Source organism: Protopterus annectens, chromosome 9.part0 (genome assembly GCF_019279795.1).
Source record: "Protopterus annectens isolate FY-2018-M chromosome 9.part0, PAN1.0, whole genome shotgun sequence".
Classification (NCBI taxonomy): domain Eukaryota; kingdom Metazoa; phylum Chordata; order Ceratodontiformes; family Protopteridae; genus Protopterus; species Protopterus annectens.
In genome coordinates, this window is record NC_056743.1 from 582948282 (window position 1) to 582970771 (window position 22490).

Below are 22490 nucleotides of genomic sequence, written 5' to 3' on the forward strand. Positions count from 1 at the left end.
GCTCCCTCCCTGAAGTCACCACCTCACCAGTCCTAGCTGCAAGTGTGTGGTCTGTCTGGGTCTCCCCCAAGCTACCAGACCCACATGCTTGTCTCCAGGCCTGACTGCATGTAACTGCATGCACACAAGGTACTGCATTATCAAAATCATTCCCTATTAGGACATATGCAGGGATATCCTCAAACACACCTACTTGCTGACTTCCTTTTCCATCCTACCAGTCAAAGTGAACCCTAGCAAAATGTATTTGGAATGGGGTCCCTCCTAAAGCTCTGACTGGAGTAGACTGCCCAAGCAAGCAGTGCTGTTCTTTAACCATTGCAGGCCTCACAATGGTTAGGTCAGAGGCTCTCTCTCTCTCTTAGCTATGGCCTCTTTTACCAAGATAGGATATAACCTCTTGTGGTAGATTGGTACCTTGTTGTATCAAGGCAACTTACGGCTGGCATTTTGTCATTCCCACTTACTGGCTCTCCCACCTTTTGTTTCCCACCATGCCTCCATGAACTTCTGTATGCTACATGGCCCCACTGGTTGCCTTTAAAATATTTAACCCTTGGTCCTGAACGTGTACCTGGACTAGTGGCTTACCCTGCTACTGGCAGACTCTGTTGGGGTGGTTTAGGCTGCCCACCATGGGTTTCCTTAGACCCATGAGCAGCACTAGGTATCTCTTTCCTGTGCAGTGATGCCCTGCTTGCTAGGCATTGGTCTCCCTTCTTCCCCAACTCATCTGCAGTATTGCATTGTCTATCAGCTGACCAGATTTTCGTGTCCTCAGGCAAAGTGCTGAGGGCTTGTTCCCTCACCAAATGGTCTGCCAGCCCTTCAAAAGTGGTGACCTGACATCCACTCACCCACCTATGAAAATAAGTGCTTAGTTCAACAATATATTCACACACACTTTCATCTGCCTTGCGTCTATGCTCATGAAACTTTTTTCTATAAACTTCAGGTGTTATCTTAAAACATTCTAAAAGACAATTCTTTGCAGTATTATAATTTAAGCAGTCAGTATCAGACAATTTAGAAATAGCAGTTACAGCTTTACCATAGAGTAATGGGGTCAGGAACGATACCCAGAGCCCTTGGTCAGCATTATACTGTTTACATAACCTTTCAAACATATGAATGAAACTATCAAAATTATTGCCCTCTAAATTGTAGAAGAAATTTACTGACCTTTGTTGCTTCTGGGCTTCGGTTACTCCCTTCCCCATTATCTCCATGACCCTGGCAAAAAGTTAGCATCTCCTTTTCATCTTGCCTCTACCTCTCATTCTCCTCCACTTCCAGACATTGCAGTTTCTTATTTTCCTCAGCCTCCAGACGTCACAGTCTCTCTGCTGCTTCTATTTCCAAACATTTGGCCTCCAGTTCAATTCTCTTTCATTCCAGATGGATTTTTAAGTCCCCTGTGGAAAGGTTGAACTGTCCATTTTCTGAGAGATGTACATCTCCAAGGCGAGCCTGCTTGTCCTCTTGATTTCTGATCTGTGATGCAGCTGTGCCCAAGGCTGCAATCACTTCTGCTTTAGTCAGGTTAGTATGCACCAGTCCTTTAGCCTGGCACATCTCAGCCAACTGGCTCCTTGTCAGCTTGCCATTCTCCTCTGCTGCCCCTGAATAACTAGGCTAACAAAAAAAAAATAAAACAATTGTGATATGAAAGTCTGAATGTTCACTGTGTGGCTGATTGAGAGTAAAAACACCTTCCTTAGTGACTGCTGTTTAGAGGCTACAGGAATTCAATATCCACACCACTACAAGCCATTTAATATTTGATGGAGATATCCCACTACTGCCACCAATTGATATGTGACTCTTCTACACTGGCTCAGTAGTCAAGGAGCCTCAGTCCTCACCACTGGCAACAGTGGTGGATGTATACACTGAGAGGATGACAAGTACACACACAGTAAAGTGCAATTTCCCTTAAGAGCACACAGAGACCACAGTCAATCTGGGGATGATTTCTCCCCCTTTCTCCAGATCCCCAATAAGACTCCCTACTGGCACAGCTATAGAGGTGAAATATCAGCTGAGTGGCCAAGCAAAGAACTCCAGCACCAGCCAACCAGTGCTTTGTGTCTCTGCCCAAGTAGCTGGCACACACACACAAGTTTGATGTTTGATTTATACACACACACACACACACACACACACACCTGGCAAAGGCTGGCACAGGTTTACTACCTATGCCCCTTTCTGCCCATACTATAAGGTAGTTCCAGCCGCCACCATCCACTCTTATCAGCTACTATGTGACCCTTAACAAAGGGTGTCCAATCCTACTGTGTAATGTTACTATTAATCCAAATTGTAGTCTGACCAAGAGCAAGGCTATTTAGGAGTGGCCTGTACAGTGTTACCAAATAGATGTGCAAGTACTCTAAGAGCTTAGATATGTCTCACAAATATCAGCCACAAAGATAGGTTTAAATATATTTAATAAATAATAAAAGAACAAGACAATACTCAGTAAATCAACACAGTAACTTCAGAGTTCAAAATCACAGGAAATATTTAAAACAGCATTGCAGGACAGTCTCAAATAAATAAAGAAAACATCTAAGTTATACTTTACTATATTCTTATCTGAATCTAAAAGAGTTACTATGCCCTAAAAACTTACAGAACAACACGCAGACAGAAGTGGTGATGAGTGGATGTTTCTAGGTCAAAGACAAGATATAAAATGCACAGTCTCTCCCTGAGAGTTCTTAAATTAATATCAAATATTACTGCTGGGTTAGCTTGAATGACATCACTTTTTGTCACCTGACTTTTAATACCCAAACTAAACCCCTTTGTCAGAAACTAACAGAATTTTAGCATCTCTCTGTGAAAAATACATATCTCTCAGATGTTTGCAGATCCTAGAAGTCATAAAACACTTCTGCATCTCAAACCTAGCAATTACATCTCTTCCAAGACAATACGAAAAACTTCTAGCTCTAGACATTGTGACTGCTACTGTACTGAAACTGAGAGAGAACATTTATAGCAAAATCATAAAACAATTTAATTTCAACTTATTTTTTTGAAGTTTTGCAAGTTAACCCTCTATGTTCTAGTTTTTATTGTTAAAACATATACATTTACACAATTACAATAATTTATAAACATTTCTCTTCTAAGCCAGCAGGGCATGCTGTGGTTACATTTTAGCTCAGTACTTTACGCATTCACTCACACTTCTGTATGAATCATATCAATATTCACAAATGACATAGAATTACTTACAAAATTCCAGATAGCTGGGCTGGCAGTATTTCCTTTTGTGACAGTCATTATTGATGGTAATTATTCATTCTTGAAGTACTTGTTTTCAATCTTCCTTTTTTCTTATAGGATGATTGCAGGCAGAAGAAAGCTTGCTTATTGGCCATATTCCGTTAACTGCACTGGGAATGAGGTTCACTTCTCCAGCTGTGCTGTTGGAAAACACAATTTAAATGAAAACAAAACATGTGGAAATGGTATGCCTGTTGTGGTGAGCTGTATACCAGGCCCCGACTTTGCACCAACACCCATGATGGGTTTCAGGAAAGCTTACAGACATGCGGTAAGGATAAACGTGCAGACTTATATTTATGTGTTTTATAAACTGCATGTGGTTTGCCTAAACAGTTTCTAAGTTATCTTTCTAGGTATTTTTGTCAAGTGTTGATTTATGAGCCGCAGTTCATTGAATGTATACCCCTGAAAAAAGACCCAAAGATATTTGCGTGCAAAGCAGATAAGGCCACACGTACTGACTAAATTATCGCAATTTTATTATATCAAAAAAAAAGTTTAGCAGCTATAAGAATTGTATCTTTGCTTTCATCCACCACACATTTAAAAGGACTTCATCAGAGTGGTGGGAAATTACATCATTTTAATTTTTTATAAATTTAGTATAAATCACTTGACCATGAATTAACCATTCACAAAATAGCCATCCAAGGAAAAATGTGTAACAATAAAAACTCATAGCGGTGTGTTAAAAACCTAATAAATTATGTAATATGAGTAAGAATGTAAACATGGATATTTATGTGTATATCATTATTGTGAATAAATAAAATGTAAAACATAAAACATCTGTAAGATAATTGATTTGTTGTAACACAAGAAAAATGCCATTGCAATAAATAACTATTTATTCACAATAATGATGTATACATATGTATCCACATGTATACGCTTACTTATATTACAAAATCTATTAGGTTTTTAACATACTGCTATACTTTTTTGTTATTATCAAAAATTTCTTTGGGTGGATATTTTGCGAATGGTTAATTCATGGTTATGTGACTTCATTTTTTTTATAACTGTAGGATATGATGTAATTTCCTGCAGTTCTGATGAAGTCTTTATAAATGTGTGGTGAAAAAAAGCAAAGATACAATTCTTACTGTTGTAAATTTTTTGGGAATGAATTAAAATTGCAGTAATATAGTCAGGACGTGTGGTGTCTTGCATTTGCTTTGCAGACTCATTTCTTTAGTTATTGTTGACTTTGAGTGAGCATAAGCCTTTTTTCCAGTTACTTATCTGGTGGTTTTAGAGATGTGATACCTACATTAGACACCATGAGTCAGCCATTGATTTTTACGCAAGATGTGGACCTCAATCATGACATTGCTTTTGAAGTTTCATCTGTGTGAGGGGATTTAACATGATTGGTTTATATCATGTTGCAGTTTGTTGGATCTGCTCAGACTCTTCGGGTGGCACCAGTTCTTGAGAAGTCCTACAGCCCTGGTAATGCAAGCTTGATTGTAAATAATTCCAGTGATGTTGGCCATAATGTGGAAACACATGGGCTTCAGTGGACTTGACCTCCAAAACTGCTATAGTAACAGGTTCAATTAATGATAATATAGCATTAGTGTTTTCTACTAATCCAATTACACATAATGGTACTAATTTTGACTTTTCAGTATAGCTTAATAAAGGTTCATCCACATGTTTTAATAATAATTCTACAAACATGGACTTCAGTTATACTTCATTACATTCTTTTATTGGGGACTTTGAGAAGAAACTGTCCAGATTACAAAGTCTGCAACTGGACAATGCGTATTTAAGTGAATGTACTGGATTAAAAATAGTACTGCAAGGACTACCCTGCTACAAGTTTCTTAATGTGATAGACAGTGGCACAGCTTTTCTCAAGGACTTTCCAAACCCAAAGTGGTCATATAAAGCTCTAATCATGAACTTGCTTATTAAAAGGAACAATTTATGGATGAAGTTCAGGATCTATCTTAATAAGAGGATTACTACCATTTTACTCTTTACTGAATGTAAATGGACACATAATTAAAAAAAATGGATAATAATGTGTAACTATTAGACACAGAAAAAGCAAAAACATTTCTTAGGATACCAAACGGTATACAACCAGCACTGCTTATTATATTCGATCAAATATGACATCTAATTCTATTGATGGTGACTATTTTCCCTCACCCCCTATTTAAGTTGTTTTATCAAGGGATAATAATACTGATGAATTTGACAATACAATCAGCCCAGATATTAATGACCACAAGATCAGAAAGATTAGCTAGTAAATCTGGTGAGCTTATATACATAAAGCTCTCCAACATTTGCTAGGGGAACAGTCAGAAATTTCTAATTTGCACTGCAAATTCCTGTGCTTCTACCACCACCCGAACATGACTGCCCTTTCTTCTGTAGTAAATGAGGATATGATTACGTCCTAGCATATTTATGCTGGTATGTATTGCAGCATAGTGATGCAGCAGATAGCATTGTTGTCTCACAGCAAGAGGTTCCCCAGTTCGATTCTTGGCTAGGGTGCCTTCTATGTGGAGTCTGCATGTCCTCCCTCTGTTCACATGGTTTTCATCTGTGCACTCTGGTTTCCTCCTACATTCCAAAGACATGCAGTAGGTGGCTTGGACATGCTAAATTGGCCATAGGCGTGTGTGTGTGTGTGTGTGTGTGTGTGTGTGTGTGTGTGTGTGTGTGTGTGTCTGTGTGTCTGTCTGTGTGTGTCTGTGTGTGTAACCGTGGCAGGGCTAGCCACCTGGTGGTGTAAACCTTGGATCTAGAGGATTGCCACTATTGAAGTGACACCTTGACTCCATGTGCAAAAATAGGGAAAAAGTGGTTGTGAATGGCGAGATGTATATAGTTACATGATTCATTTAAATGCATTCCCCCCAGAATACCTGGTTGTCTGTTTGAGCTTTTTGCATGTGATTTCAGGATTTTTTTTTTTCCAGAACTGAAAAGATATGCTGTCTAGAGCCTGCACTGTTTTGGTTGGGATTTGGGAACTACATGTGTGATGCTACATTTTCAAAGTTTGGTATAAACGTTTATTTGCTTTTCCATATCTGCTTTCTACATCACTGATGATGTATATCCTAAATGCAGAACTAAAGATGCAGCAGTATACCATCTTAGAAGCCTTAAATTTGATTGCTAAAACTTACTTTCCTTAATTTTCATTCATTTTTGACTAGCCTGTGAGTGATTATATGCCTGCTGGCTTAGCTTCAGGTTTATCGAGTGTTAGGCTGATAGTTTTATAATGTGAATGTCTAATATGACTTCAGTATCTGCTTTATAATCTAAGAAGGTCTAACAAAACAATGATTATTTTTGACAGCAACCACTGGTGAGGCTACGAGGTGGTGCAAACGTTGGAGAAGGCAGAGTGGAAGTGCTGAAAAATGGGGAATGGGGAACCATTTGTGATGACCAATGGACTCTAATTTCAGCATCTGTGGTGTGTAGAGAGTTGGGCTTTGGAAGTGCTAAGGAAGCTGTTACAGGTGCACGACTTGGACAGGGTAAGGAGAAGGTGTAATCCTGTCACCTTTAAATTAAGAATCCAAAGGGTAAATGCTGTTTGATTATATTTGAAAGTTGTGAATAATCATGTGTGTTTGTGTGTGTGTGGGCTATGTTATTAAATATTTATAGCATTCCATGCCTTTTCAAAAATAATTCAGTCAAAAAAAAAATTAATTCTGCTGTTATAATTCATTCTACTTTGTTACTTTTAGCAAGTAGACTAGGTATGTATATGTTCTGTTCTATGTTAAAATGATCCATATCAAACTTACAATTTCATTTTATACCTTATTATGTTAATTCTGTATTTGTTAATAGTTTACACCACCTTGCTGACCCATAAATTGTTAAATGTGTCCGATATTCTACCCCAGTTCTAAAATAAAATAAAATGTATGATTACTTATTGTACATGTAAGTGAATAAGATGATAACGGCCCATTTTAGCCATGACTATTATACAAAGTAAAAACACTGGTGTATTCTAATGAATAATAACAAAATAACATTCAGACTTTCAGAAGTCATCATAGATAGAGCTAAGAAATAATTAAAACAATTCAGTTAAAAAATCTGAGAGGCTTTTCCTGTACTTGTATCAAAGCATTCCCTTTGTTAGAGATTCCTTAGCCTGCCAAGCTAAGTACTCAGGCACTTTGTAGCAAGAAGAAGGTAGGTCCTGGTCTTTTGAACATTTTTTCCACCCAATATGGTAATAAGAAAATGATGGCAGAGTCAAGACACACCTCAAATGCATGTAACTGTAAAGGTTTTCAGTTGGTTTCTAAGTGATCCCTTTTCAATTTTTCTTTGGTTCCTTTATGTAACAGCTGTCTCTGTTCATGATAAACCTGCTCAGTGTTCCAAATAGTATGGGCCTGCTCTTTCTTAGACTTGACTTGCAGAATAACTTTCTAGAGTTCTTGGCAATGTTGGGTAAGGTGTTTTTTCAGCATCTTTGAGATTATTAAGAATGAATGACTGGAAGTCCATAAGACCATGTGATATGTATGTGATAACCTCTGTATAGCAGTATTACAAAATTGAGGGAGTTTATGAAAAATGTAAATAGTAAGGGACCTACTGCAGATCTTCGTGGACACCCCCGTTAATTGTCACATGTTGAAAATGCCATTTTGCCAATGGATACCCTCACACTTCTAATATCTAAAAATAAAAGTTAGTAAACTACTGGAATGTGGATTGGCTTTGAATGCAAAAAGCAATCCCTGACAGGAGTTTACTATTACTGACTGAATCAAATGTCTTTAAAAGGTCAATGAACATGAACATAACAGCGGTGATATTACTATCATCCATTGCTTTTAGGACAGAGTTTGTAAGGACAACCAGACAGGACCTGTGCTGTACCCTTTCCAGAAACTATGCTGATTAACCATATGCTTTAATGTGAGCCTTTGGCTGGCTACTATATTTCCTATTAATTAGGTCAGTGAGCTTGGCCTGTAGCAGGTGATGTTCCTTCTCTGGTAAAGCAATTCCTGTTGCAGCCTTTCATAGGTGTGATTAAGGTATCACTTTCCAGTGAGACATTTACAGTGTTCTAACAGGCTTAGCTGTACAGATTTCACAGTCATTGCCGTACTAACCATGCTTTTATTAGCACTTTAAGCCATGTGTTTAGGCTGGAAAGGCTGACTTTTATAAAATGAAAAACTGCAGTGTTGCCAAATATTTCCTATGCTTCATTATTTTGGGGGGGGGTTCTTTATTAGTTTTTTGGGGGGGGGGGCGTCTTCTGTACTGTAGAAGTAAGTTATAGTACAAAGAAGTGTGTAAAAACACAAGTGACTTCACTGGATGCTCTTACATAGTCATCATTTATCTGGTAGAAGTATATTGGGATTCTTTTGTTTTTCCTGAGCAATATAAATTTAATTTGATTTGTTCTGCTAACCAAGCTAGTCACTTCCTTCCAGAAGTGTCTATTTCAAATCAGAGCAAACTGCCTTTGCTCTAAGTAATGTTCACAGTTATCTCTGGCATTTCAGTGTTGGTTGCAGTCACTAAGGGAATCTTCATCCTAATGTCTTTGCCAGTCAGCCATGCAGTTGGTATTAACCTTGTTTTACCTCTGAATAAAGCCATGGAAGTGGTTCACCTGTGGTGCATTTTTTAAATGGATAGTGTCTTTCTTGCAGTGAAACCATGGTATTTTACAGGGCCAGTATCACAGCCATTTTGGTTTGTCACACAAGACTAGCCAGTAGCAACTATTTTTTTCCTCATAGAAGACCTTGTTGCTAATGTTTTGGAACTCTGTAGAATATCATTTGTCTAGAATATATAGGAATGATTGGGAAAGCAGCTACGACGAAGCATTGGTCTTCTGTCTAATATAACCTTCTAAGCAATTTGTGCAAACAAAAGCAGGGTATGGTCTTCTGAGGTTGGGCTTGGACTTTGATGGTGCTTTGATTTGTTCAAATTGTTAATTTAAAGTTTGTCATTGAGTATTTAAAGGAGTCTTAAAACTGCTAGAATTGCATTGTAAATTAAAACTGCCTAGCAGAAAAAAAACACTATTACAGTTTAAGAGTAAAAGTATTCTATTCACAGAAACAATAATGGCAAAAGAGCAAGCTTAAACTAGTAATCAAACCAAAACTGCACAGTCCTGGACCAGTTCGAAGGACTCGGGAGACAGCAAGTGCCAACCCAAGGATTTTATTAATGCACACATAAAACGTTAAAAACAGTTTAGTGCTTTTGTCCTTCCTAATCTGCAGAACTTCATCAGAACAACAACAAACCAACAGTTTTGGTTCGGTTGCTATTTAAATAATAAGTAATTGGGGTGATGGTGGTGTGGGTATTAAAGCGGAGAAGAGTCAATTTTAATTTCCCAGGTAGCATTCATAGACTAAAAAAACTTGGACGGTAGTCAGTAATAATGTGTCTTATGTCCATAGGGGCAGCATAAAACCTGCAAGCTGCTTTCAGAATTCATTCCATTGGGTTAGTGACAGTATCCCGGATTCTGTGTTAACAGTTCAGACACACAGACGGAAGATTTATCAAATCAGGTGAAATGCTGTGATTAAACTAGAAACTGTAAAATTGTCTTCTTCCATTCTTTCCCTCATTCTTTAGTTCCATTCTAGTTCTGTATGATTTTATTTTACATCAGACTTGTGAACCCATAGGCCATTAAAGTTAAAGTATTATACTATACGGGGCAGGTTCTAAATGTTGTGCATAATATACACAGTTGACACGTTACCGGTCTGTGTACCCTTAAGTGCAATGTCATGTCTAAAAGATTACAGGTGATCAGTGCACCCACTTAATTACCCAAAACAAAGACAATGGGCACAGTCTTTAGGAATAGAAATAAGTCTCCCCAAAAGAAGTTAGAGCTATCATTTTGAAGAAAAACGTCCATGGTCTACTGTTGAAAATTAATTTGCTGTATATTAATGACACAGCCAGCAATTAAATCACATTGTTTTTTTTTTTTCTATCAACTTCCTGTTTGTTTGGGGAGCCATATAGCTAGAAATATCATATGGTATAGTCACCCTGGCATCTGAAGTCTGCATGTTATGTCAGACATGGGACAGTAGCTGAATAGCACATGATGTAATGCAAATCTGTTATTCCACACTCTGTATGTATAATTACATTAAAAAGTTGGTGAATCAAGTGCTGTACTGTAACCCAGAAAGGAAAGGGTTAAGCATCTAGATACATTATAAAACTGTTTTCATTTATTTTCACAACTACAAAACTGTTAATTATTTGCCATACTTCTACACAAAAACGATGCAAAGATCCTTTACATTATTAACAAGTGAATTGAAAGTAATTCCTTTTGAGAGTGGCTCTTTTAATTATTTATAAAAAATAATTTGCAGAGATTCTTTAATTGACTGGAAGTAGCTTCCTTTCTGTTTTGAGAATACAATTTTGATAATTATTTATAAACTCTAGTATGTTTATATAAAGAAGCGGTGGTACATACGGATAGTTAAATTCTGTCGTTTATTGCATTATGGTGGTGTTTTAGCATCATTTATTGCTCATGTTTCAGGGATAGGACCAGTTCACATGAATGAGGTGTCCTGTACGGGTTTTGAAAAATCCATCACTGACTGCAGGTTCAACGTGGAGTCCCAAGTATGTGAGCATATCGAAGATGCAGGTGTGAAGTGCAATGTCCCAGCGATGGATTTCAAAAAGCAGGTAAGCATGCAGAAAGCTGGCAGCCATGCACTAGCTGTGCTGAGATATGCATTGTGGTTGTGTTTTGTGTACAAGAAACAGTAATCCTTTACTGCACTAGTATCTGAATCTTTCTCACTGCTCTGCTGAAGTGTCAGTTTGTAAATTTAATAGAACAGTATGTGGTGGAGTGAATAATGTGTAATCCTAGCTTTAGGTTAAAGCATTTCTGACTGTAATGGTTTCAAATATCTTATGACTATGCCATAATATGTCAGCAAGCTACATTACAAAGCTGTCTTATCCGGAGAAAAGAAAAAAAGATCATTTTTCCTGCAGCAAATTAATTATTAGCATAATACCAGCTACAAATACTCTGATCATCCTATACTGAGGTGCCTGTTGAAATGCCGAAGGCCTTAACTGAGATCCTTGAAAAGAAAAAACTGAAACGTGCAGATGTGGCTGTTATATACAAGTCTAAGAAATCTCTGTACAAGACTCACAGGAATGCATGCGCCTAGTACTTCTGAGAGAGACGTACTTGTTTTCCTAATTTAGAACATATTCAATTCAATGCGACTGCAATTCCTTGGGTTGAGTTTTGGCTAAATGTCTATAATTGCTGACTGCACTCAGTTTTAGATCTATCTACTAAACTTCCTCAATACCTGTCCCTTCCTGAATTCAATAGGAATAGCAATGAATACCTTTCAGACATGCAGCATCCGTTTTAGAACAAATGTACCAGCTTCGCAGCTTTTCTCAAATCCTGAATAAATGCTAGATTCTTCAGTTCCAGGGAGTAATAATGTTTGCTAGGGACAGTACCAGTGTAGGTCATATTAAGATGAACAGGATTTGAGTTTTAAACTAGATTTATAATAAAAAGCATCCATTTAGCTGTTTGTATCTAACAACAAACAGCAGCCTTTATGTGAATGGTCAGTTTTTAACTTAAGTCTGGTATTAAAATTCTGCCCAGTAATCTCTGTTTATAAGGAGTAAACCCTCTTGATAAAAAAAAAATTATGAGCCAAGAACACTTGCATAGTTGTATCTGATGATGTTTTCAGAGCAATACCAAGAGATAAAAGCCTGTATTTGTAAATTATAACTTTTTTGCAGTTTTTGTTAAGAGCAGCATATGCAGATGGCTGACCCTACAACATGCAAATTTGCTGCCCTGACCTAACCACCCAGTATGTTTCATTATGCTAGCATCTTAATGCACTTATTTTTTCAACACATAATATATCTTCTAACCCTAACTGTAACATGGGATTATACTGTACTTCAGATGCAGTTATGAATTTTAAACTATCACTGAATAGTTACCAAGAGTGCTTAAAGTTTGCAGCAGGTTATTAAATATACATTTACACAGAGATTATTTGAGTTTGCATTATTAAAATTGTGCCCTCCCACTTAAATATCTTTCAGTTTGTTACACATGAATTGAAGTTTTGTTAGAAAATGTAAGTGTCTCGAATCATACCTCTCAACCTCTTAAAGCAAGAAATCTGGATAAAGTCATAAGTAATGTGGGACAAAGGCACAAAAATAGGGACAGTTTTTAACTATTGCACTTCTAAACTTAGGTTGATAAAATAAGCTTTGTATTGGTATGCATTTTCTGAGGGGTACGGAGTCTGAAACTCAATCAGCTTGTCATTATTTTCTGATGTCAATCTTCAATGATCTGCCAATAATTTGGCAGAAATCCAAAATTTTAATGAGGAATAGACAAAAATATGGGGCAAAAATCTACACGTTATTTAAAAATCTGGACAGTTGAGAGTTGCGTCTAAAATCCAAACAATTTATAATAGTCTAATTGTAAGAAGTGTAATAGACTGTCATGTATAAACTAACAAATCCTTTAAAACATCAGCATTAAAATATTAAGGCAGTAGTTGATCAAGAGCTCTATTCCAGTTAATGCATGTGTGTGCGTGTGCGTGTTTGTGTATGAGATGTAGATGGTTATACTTGCCCTCATGGCACATCTGTTATATTGACCGACATTACATGAGCCACAGTATCACAGAGCTGATGATCACAAATAAGTAACAAACAGAAAAACAATTTTTATTATGATTAGGAAGTCTCCCTGCACCCCAGAGCCCTGTTATGTTATACCAACTCCAAGCTAGCACAACAGTGAGGAAAGAAGACATTTACAAGCCCTATAAATTAAAAGTTGTATGAAAAACGTACATGTGTAACAAGCGAAACTTAACATTTCCAAGGCACAGTTTTCAAGATCATCATCAAGAGTCTGAACTACTGATTCCAAAAGTCTTTGTTTTGTTGTGTGTATAGAGATTGGACATCAACAGTCCTTTCTTTCCCGGTAATTATCTGCACTTTATTCCTTAACTTTAATACATCAAACTCTATAAATGTATATTAGCTGCCTATTTTAATGCTTGGTTTCAGGAGAGTATCTAGTAGTTTTTCTAGCTTTTTGACATAAACTAGGCTTGACAGATTCATTGGACATATTGCAGTGTACTAAATTATTTGTATACTTTTGGAAGAGAAGTTACGGGATTATGCACCATTAACTGCTCTTTATTTCTCATAGGGTCATAGATTAGTACTAGGCTCGTTGCCCTTGTGGGCCATTTTAAGCCTAGCCAATTACCCCATGTGAGAATCAACCCTGCACCTTGTGTCTGCAAGGTAAACATCTTAATTATGTCAACCTCCCACCCCTTCAACACAAATTATCATCAAGAAAAGCAAACACAGTTTGTAGAGGAATGGGTGGACAGATTGGCTAATAAATTTACAAAGAAGCAGTGGGAAGAAGTGTGTATGACTCATGGGTGTGCAGCAAAGTCTACAAGATTTAGGATTTTTGCTTGGAAGTGTTTTCTTGGGTATTTCTGCACCCCAGACAGACTTCAGATTGTTTTTCCTCATGCAGACTGCAAATGTTGGAGGTATTATGGGAAAGAAAAATTAACTGGGAATTTTTTTGGGAGTGTAATGAGTTGGCAGATAGAAATTCCATGCAGTCCACTCTGTCAAACACTCTAATCAAATTGGTGTAACTGTGGAAATTATTTTTTTAAGCTGTGGTAGAAGTTTTCTATACTTGCAACTATATTTATGCATCTTCGACATTTCTTTCCTTCTTGTCTGATCCTGCACTTATATTCTCTCGTTTTGTTTGGCACATTCAGTTGCTGCCCAATTTATCTACTTCTGGTTTGATTTCCATTCCAGCTTGACGCTGATATGCTTCTTCTAGACTAAGTAGGGAAATCACCTTAGAGTTATTCTCCTCATGTTTCAAAACTTTCATTATGTTTGGGTCTTGTGAGGTCAGCAGACGTGTGCAGTCCGACAGTTGCAGATCTATACATGTAATCAGTTTCAAAGAGGCCAGTCCCTCCTTCAGAACAGGGAATATATAATCTTGGTATGCAGATTTTTATAAATCTAGTGAGCATGAAGCCGCCTTCTTGTTTTCCTGTCTAATCTATCCAACACATTTTGGAGCCAATCACTCCAAAACTAAGTTAGGACAGGAACAGCAAACTGGTTTCTAGCTTGAAATTTTTTCCTTGATGTCAAAGCTGTTTTCAGGATTAATTTAAGTCTTTTAAAATATTCCTAAATTTTATTTGTTTCTGTTCATGTTTTATTGTTGATATCAATTCCCAAATATTTATACACTCCCTCTTGCTCAAGTTCTTTAAATCATATTCTTGTCCCAAACTGAAGTTTTCTTGGTGCTGCAATTTTACTGCTTTAAAGGTTGCTTTCTGCACATTTATGAAAACCAAATGACATTCTTATATCACCCGAGAAAGACTTGACAGCTTGCAGTTGTGCTTTCAGTTCCTCATCTGATGAACTATACACTTTTAAATCATCAACAAAGAGAAGATGAGAAGTCTTCACACTTAGTTTTCTAGGAGCCAAATTATAGCCATGGCCTAAGCTGTTACATAGACTGCTTAATGGGTTAAGGGCAAGACAGAATAGCAGTGGAGACAGTCACCCTGGCATATCCCCCTTTGAATTTTTATCCCTGCCATAATAATTTGTCCTTTATCATGGCTTAATTGCAAAGTGGTCTGCCACTGTTTCATTGTCACAGTAATGTAGTCTCAGTGTAGGGTGCATCTTGTACATTAAGCATTCTTATCCATGAATGTGGGATACTATAAAATGCTTTTTTGTAGTCAATCCATGCCATACTTACATTCTTCTCCCTTATACAGTTCTCCACTATGATTTTAACAAATGATCCTTTGTTCCATATAACTTTTTTATTGCCTTTTTGATCTATTGCCTTAATTGACTTGTCTTCTAAAGGACTATAAACTCTGTCGGCATCAATTCCAGTGTATAGTTTATATATTGTTAGAAGCCAAGCTATTGGTCTATAATTTTAGGGTAGCTTGCAGGTTCAGTCTTAAGTAGGAACATTGTTTTCCCGTTAGCCAGGTTGGTGTGTTCGGGGTACACATATAAATAGTTCTTACTCACAGCTAAATCTTTGGGCAAAGATGTTAATACTTTTAATCAGAAGTTAGGTACTGCATCTGGGCCTGGGGTTTTCCAGTTAGAAGTTTCTCAACTTTGTTTCAATCTCTGTGGCTGTTACTTCATCCAATTTCATATCCCGTACCTTAAAATTCTTTTTTTTTCTCAGTAATGTTTTCCTGTTTCCTCCATGTTATTCTCATATTTATATTTGTATCACTCCATAGGGGTTACATTCCATCTTTAATCATGTTAGCCAAAGGCATCAGAATGGAAAAAGCAAAAGTACTGAGAAAAAGCTGAAAGTTTTTTTTTTACACAGAACAAAATAAATTTTATTTTATTTATTTTATTTTACATTTGTTGACAAGGCTAGTCCAACTGGATATATGTCCATTTTCAGCAGAGGCCCAGGGAGAAAAGCTCCACATCAAAAAAAAAACATTAATTGCAGTGGTACAATTAAACAAACTAGTGAAAAAACATTTAGTTATGTACATAGTATCAGGAATTTAAATGCAATACCAAAGGAAAACATATATAGAAAGGTCGTTTATAATAGGAGAGGTTTTCCTCAAGGACAAAAGATCTTTAGATGCTTATAAAAGTGTTAGGTTATTATGTGAGAAGTGATAGTACGGGAACAAAAGGTAAGTCTGGAGGACGAGAATAGTAAAGCAGGTAGACACACATACAGTGTTAATCAGGGTTAGTGCAGGGACAGAGCCACTGAAGTAGGTAGACACACATACAGTGTTAATCAGGGTTAGTGCAGGGACAGAGCCACTGAAGTAGGTAGACACACATACAATGTTAATCAAGGTTAGTGCAGGGGCACAGCCACTGAAGTAGGTAGACACACATACAATGTTAATCAGGGTTAGTGCAGGGGCACAGCCACTGAAGTAGGTAGACACACATACAATGTTAATCAGGGTTAGTGCAGGGGCACAGCCACTGAAGTAGGTAGACACACATACAATGTTAATCAGGGTTAGTGCAGGGGCACAGCCACTGAAGTAGGTAGACACACATACAATGTTAATCAGGGTTAGTGCAGGGGCACAGCCACTGAAGTAGGTAGACACACATACAATGTTAATCAGGGTTAGTGCAGGGGCACAGCCACTGAAGTAGGTAGACACACATACAATGTTAATCAGGGTTAGTGCAGGGCACAGCCACTGAAGTAGGTAGACACACATACAATGTTAATCAGGGTTAGTGCAGGGGCACAGCCACTGAAGTAGGTAGACACACATACAATGTTAATCAGGGTTAGTGCAGGGGCACAGCCACTGAAGTAGGTAGACACACATACAATGTTAATCAGGGTTAGTGCAGGGGCACAGCCACTGAAGTAGGTAGACACACATACAATGTTAATCAGGGTTAGTGCAGGGGCACAGCCACTGAAGTAGGTAGACACACATACAATGTTAATCAGGGTTAGTGCAGGGGCAGAGCCACTGAAGTAGGTAGACACACATACAGTGTTAATCAGGGTTAGTGCAGGGGCACAGCCACTGAAGTAGGTAGACACACATACAGTGTTAATCAGGGTTAGTGCAGGGGCACAGCCACTGAAGTAAGTAGACACACATACAATGTTAATCAGGGTTAGTGCAGGGGCAGACCTGTGAGTTTTTAGGTGAATTTTGAGTTGAGATTTAAAATTTGGAAGTGAGGAAATTGCAGTAAGATTTTCAGGAAGAGAGTTTCAGGTTTTCCCCAACTGTGTTAGAGAACAAGGAATTACCAGCCTATTTAGTGGTAGATACGAGTAGTTTATTTGAAGAGCATAAGCTTTTAAGATCACTGTAAGGGGTAATAAGGGTAGTAAGTATGGGAGTTTTAGAGGGTTTGTACAGGATTTTGTGAGCTATTGTAAGTTGATGAAATTGAATCAAATTCTGCAGTTCAAGCCATCCTAAGTGTTTTAGATTTAGGCAGTGGTGGGTTCTAAATGTACAGTCAGAGGCAAATCTGGCAATATTATTGTATGCAACTGCAAGTTTGCTGTAGTTCCTTATGGACAGAAGTGTAAATTGGGGAAGCATAGAGGAGAGTGGAGATAAGATGGGTATGGGCAATGGTAGTTCTGGCAAGAGGAGTAAGGAAGGGTTTAATTCTGTAGAGGGAGCCCAGTTTTTTGTTGACTAGTTTTATAGTGTTGTTAATGTGAGTATCAAAGTTTAGGTTATTGTCTATCTCATCTACAAGGAGTCTGGTTGTTGGATCAGGTGATATAATCGTGCCGTTGTTTGATTTTACTGTGAAGTGTAGAGGAGTGGATTTTCGGGTGGGAGAGAAAAGTGAGTTTTGTTTTCCTGGGGTTCAGGATTAGGCATTGTGTTAAGAACCATGTCTCAACAGTCTGGAATACCTGCTGGGTGAGGGTGAACAGTTCAGAGGAAGATGAGGCTGAGAAAATTAAAGTCGAATCATCTGCATATTGAATGCAGGTGGCTTGGGGAATATTAGTATGAAGGTCATTAATGAAAATAGAAAAAAGGAGAGGGCCCAGGATGGAGCCTTGAGGGACACCAAGAGTAATAGGGAGGTGGTTGGATAAGTTGTTGTCCTAACGCACTGCCTGTTGCTTATTGTGAAGATGGGATTGGAACCATTTTACTGAGCTTGTGTGTAGTGCAAGGGATTTTAGTAAATGTATCAGTAGCTGGTGGTTAGTCATGTCAAAAGCTTTACATAAGTCTATAAAGAGGGCTGAGGTAATAATATTATTATTACGATTTTTATTAATGCAGTCAGAGAAGGATAGGAGGGCAGAGGTGGTGCTATGGAATGGTCTAAAACCATGTTGACAGTTAGCCAGTAGATTGTTTGATATTTATTAAGTGATTGAGGAGTTGTTTGTGTATGCATCTTTCCATGATTTTGGCCGGGGGGGAGAGTAAGGCTATGGGTCGATAATTTGAGAGTTCAGTTAAGTTACCACCTTTGTGAAGGGGAATAATATGGGATATTTTCCATACTGATGGGATGCATCCTTCGAAAATGGTTCTATTAATCAGGATGGAAATGGGATAGGCTACTGCTTTAGCTGCAATTTTTAGATATTGAGCAGGCAGAAGGTCTGCTGAAGGAGAGGACGATTTAAGTTTGTGGAGAAGTGTGCAAATGAGAGATGTGGGAACTGGTTGTAGTTGGAGTGTTGGAATAGAGACATTTGAGGAAGTGGTGAGATTGGAGATATCGGGGGACAGGTGGTTGGAAAGAGACTGGACAGTTTCAGTAAAGAAGGTATTAAAGGCATCTGAAGCCTGTTTTGGGTTATCTTGGGGGATGCCTGAGGGGGAGGGTGTGTCAGAGTGGCCAGGTTTTAAGAGGCTATTTATACCTGCCCAGAACTTTTGTGGTTTATCTTGGTTAGTCTGTTGTAAATGGAAGTAGTAGTTTCTTTTATTTAGATGTGCGGCTTTTTTTTTGTAATGTTTCTTAATTGTTTGAAGTTGAGTGGATCTATGACTATGACTAATAATGAATTAAAAACAAAATGAAGAATATAAAGTATGTGATGTTATGCTAGCGGACTGAGGGTAGAAGAAGAAAGCTGTTTTCAATGGTCACCTCTCATAAACATGAACCAAAACAAAAACAGTCTTATTTGGACTTGGATCGGTGATAAACAGCTGGACTTTGTATTCACATTCTGCATACCGTTAGTAGCATGAAGGCCAGTTAGTCCATCATACTGACAACAAGCTCAGTTCAGATAGTATCAGGTGACTTGTCACTAGTTCAGACAGAATCGGGTGACATCACTATCAGCTCTATGCACATCAAAGGGACACGCACAGTGTACTGATCACTACCCTTGTATGCCACTCCTATGACAGATGGTCAGAGATGTACTGTGGCATTTAGCTGCCCAGGTTGACCATAAGCAGTACAAGAACACCCTGCAAAGCATTCTGCATGTCTTCTGTTGGAAAAACTCCTTGAGAGCTTTGAAATATGACAGCTTTCTGAATGTAATTAGTTTTCTTGCCAACAGTATGAAATGATTACACTGAAAACCACTTTCAGTGAGCCACGACTTTGTCTATTTTCCTCACTGTCGTAAAATTGTGAAGTTAGTATATATAAGTCGGGGGGGTTTACTCTACATGGAGGTGCAGGGGTGAGCGTTCCTCCTGCAAAACAAAATAAGCACTTCATTATGGTTGGCTAAAATTGATTTCACTTTGTTTTTATAAGCCAAAAGTGGTTTTCAGTGTAACTGCCTTGAATTGTCAGTACTCGGAGAAACTGCATTCACAAAGTCATCATGAATCTGAGGGCTTGACCATCCCTCCAACACAAAGAAAAGGGACATAGCAAGGCAGCATGTGCACCACGAATGGCTATAAATCCGAGCACTAAGAGAAGGGGACATTTAATGACAAGGCAACACAACATGGCATTTGTATATGTGATGTACATTATAAACATTCCCAGCAGTGTTTGAAGAATCACTGGCTACACAGAACAGAGAGAACAGCATAGCAGAATCTCCTCACTTTATCATTTACACACCCTGAACACTAAGAAACCTCTTAAAACAGAGCTTCGCAGAATAGCAGCCTGTGTCCCTAGCATGTTACCAGTGCTTTGATCTGTATCTTAGTATACATCTCATGTCAGAGGACTACTAATTGTAACACCTAATGCTGAGGGAAGTGACCTGAGAGTATTATAAGACGGCACAGATATGGTGGTCAAAGACAGAGTGAAGTATAGCACAAGCACGCAGCAGAGCAGCTTACAGACCTCACATGTAAACAGTGTCCCGTGTGCTTATTCTGCAGTAAATCACACTACTGAGCACTAACTGCCAACAGATGAATGTTGGAACAAGATTTAGGATATAGATTACTGTGCGGTTGAAGGACAAGATATGGAGTGTAGTGAGGCGATAGGGTGTCAGAAATAATAAAACAGATTTGTGGACTACTGACTACTGCAGGGGAATGGTTTTGGACCCTAGTTCTCATCTGTGTATTGTTTTCAGGTTTGAATGTCCAAAATAGGAAACATTGCCAGCCTATTTGGGGTCAATACAAATGTAGGTTCTGTGGTGGAAGGTGATGGGGAGGAGTCCAAGGAATGACCTAGGCTGATAATGTAGACAGAAGAGTGGTAGTTGAGGTTCATTGCAGACAAGTACAAAACTGTGTGTTGTATCATGGTGGGTGGATGTGAAAAATGATGTCAGCAGACTATGAAAAGGACTGGGATTTTTTAATCACTATTTTGTTGGACCACCTGAAGTAAATAAGAGGTCACTGAGTGATGCCAGTAAATGTAATACTGAGGGAATATCCTTAGGGAGCTAAAGAAGTAGTGTTTACAGTTAACAAGTACTCAGCATGCTGCACTTTCTGTGAAACTCTGGGTGCCATACAAGGAGAGGGATCCTACAGAATGGAATCCATAAGCCCTTGGAAGGATGTGGGGCAGTTAAGAAGTGCACAACTAGAGATTAGGGGAATTAAGCTGCCTCTTGAGGCAGGGGGAAATGATATGGTTAAACAAGATCGTGACATGAAACTATGAAGTGATCGCCCTCAAAAGGAAGGATAGGTGGGTGCAAGAAGCAGAGTGTATGGACAAGGCGTACCTGGGATCTCGAACTACTTCTGCACAGTGAGGGTTGAGGACCCATGAAATGAGTTATCAGAATGGGGAGCTGAAGTTGGAATCCATGGAAGTATTCAGGATTTCATGGATCTGGTAAATAAAGGGGGGGTAAGAACAAAGTAACTTATACTAAAAAATAAGAGGAGGGCAGAACTAGGGATGAGGTAGAATGGTTGCACATGAGCACGCATGAGTGTTTTATACACACACACACACACACACACGGTGCTCACCTATGCTGCTGCACTCTACAGTTCCTACAACTGAGCTGTGCAGCATGGCATATGGATTCAGACTGATGTGCAAAAATGGTCAATGCATTTATTTTTTTCACTGCATCTTCCTCCCCATTAACACACACACATACACCTGCCAACCCTCAGCCTTCTCTACTTTGTCTCAACCCCATTTGTAGCCTCTGTGGGATAAGAACCAACCAAAGGGATAGTAATCCAAACAACCATGAAGAGAATTCAGTCCCTCATGTCCCACCATCCTGCTGCCCTTACTTTGTCTAGACTGCCCATACTCCAGTGAGCTGACTCTCTATTTGCACTACCACCTTCTGCCACAGCTGGAAGCTGTACGGATGAGTCCTGTTTCATTTAATTGAAATATTATTTGGTTGCAGAGCCTTTTTTTCTTTGTGGCTGTGCAACTTTGAGGGATATCATATTAATTAAAGGGTGCAGGGGGTGGAGCACCATGCAAAATGGAGTTGCGCTGGGCATTATTTGTCCAGATCTTCCTTTTTTAACTTTGCTAATGCTGTTTTCTGTATAGAGTCTTAATGAAACAAGGTTCAAATAATTTTACCATGATATCAGGGTTGTCTTTGTGTTGAGGGGTGGACCCTTATTTTCCCCAGGCTAGAGAACTACTCAGCAGTCTTAGCTTCAAATGTCTTACTCTGTAGTGGCAGCAAATAAAGTGGAATGTCTCTTCTTGTTGTAAGTACATTTGTAGTCTCTTGGTATTCAAATTCCCAATGACACATGCATTTTGGAAGCAAGGGAAAGGCTTTCATAAAAAGGAACATCAGTAAATATACCTACTATACTGCTGATTTCAACTGTCCTAGCCTCAACTCTTCCCCTGGGTGTGCAAAGATACCCCTACCCTAAATTAATGTGACTTGTACTGCCTCTTCCAAACTAACATGATCAGCAGTGCCTTAACACTGCTCTGAAATGATACTCTGCCAGTTTCCCATTCGTTTGACATATTGGCCCCCCAACTTTTATTTAATGTTATAATCATGTGGAATTTTTCAGTGGATATAATGCTTCACTCGTGTAGCATTTCTCTAGTGGCCTCCTATAACAAGCAGA

At 38.5% G+C, this 22490-nt stretch overlaps 1 protein-coding gene across 1 annotated transcript in view; it reads left to right on the plus strand.

The window, feature by feature from the left end:
• Positions 1-22490, plus strand: part of LOXL2 (lysyl oxidase like 2) — an 836537-nt gene that overhangs the window by 495219 nt on the left and 318828 nt on the right. The window contains exons 5-7 of the mRNA XM_044083118.1: positions 3355-3568; positions 6638-6821; positions 10880-11031. Of these exons, the coding sequence (XP_043939053.1) occupies positions 3355-3568; positions 6638-6821; positions 10880-11031 (550 nt within the window). The remainder of the gene's footprint in view (positions 1-3354; positions 3569-6637; positions 6822-10879; positions 11032-22490) is intronic.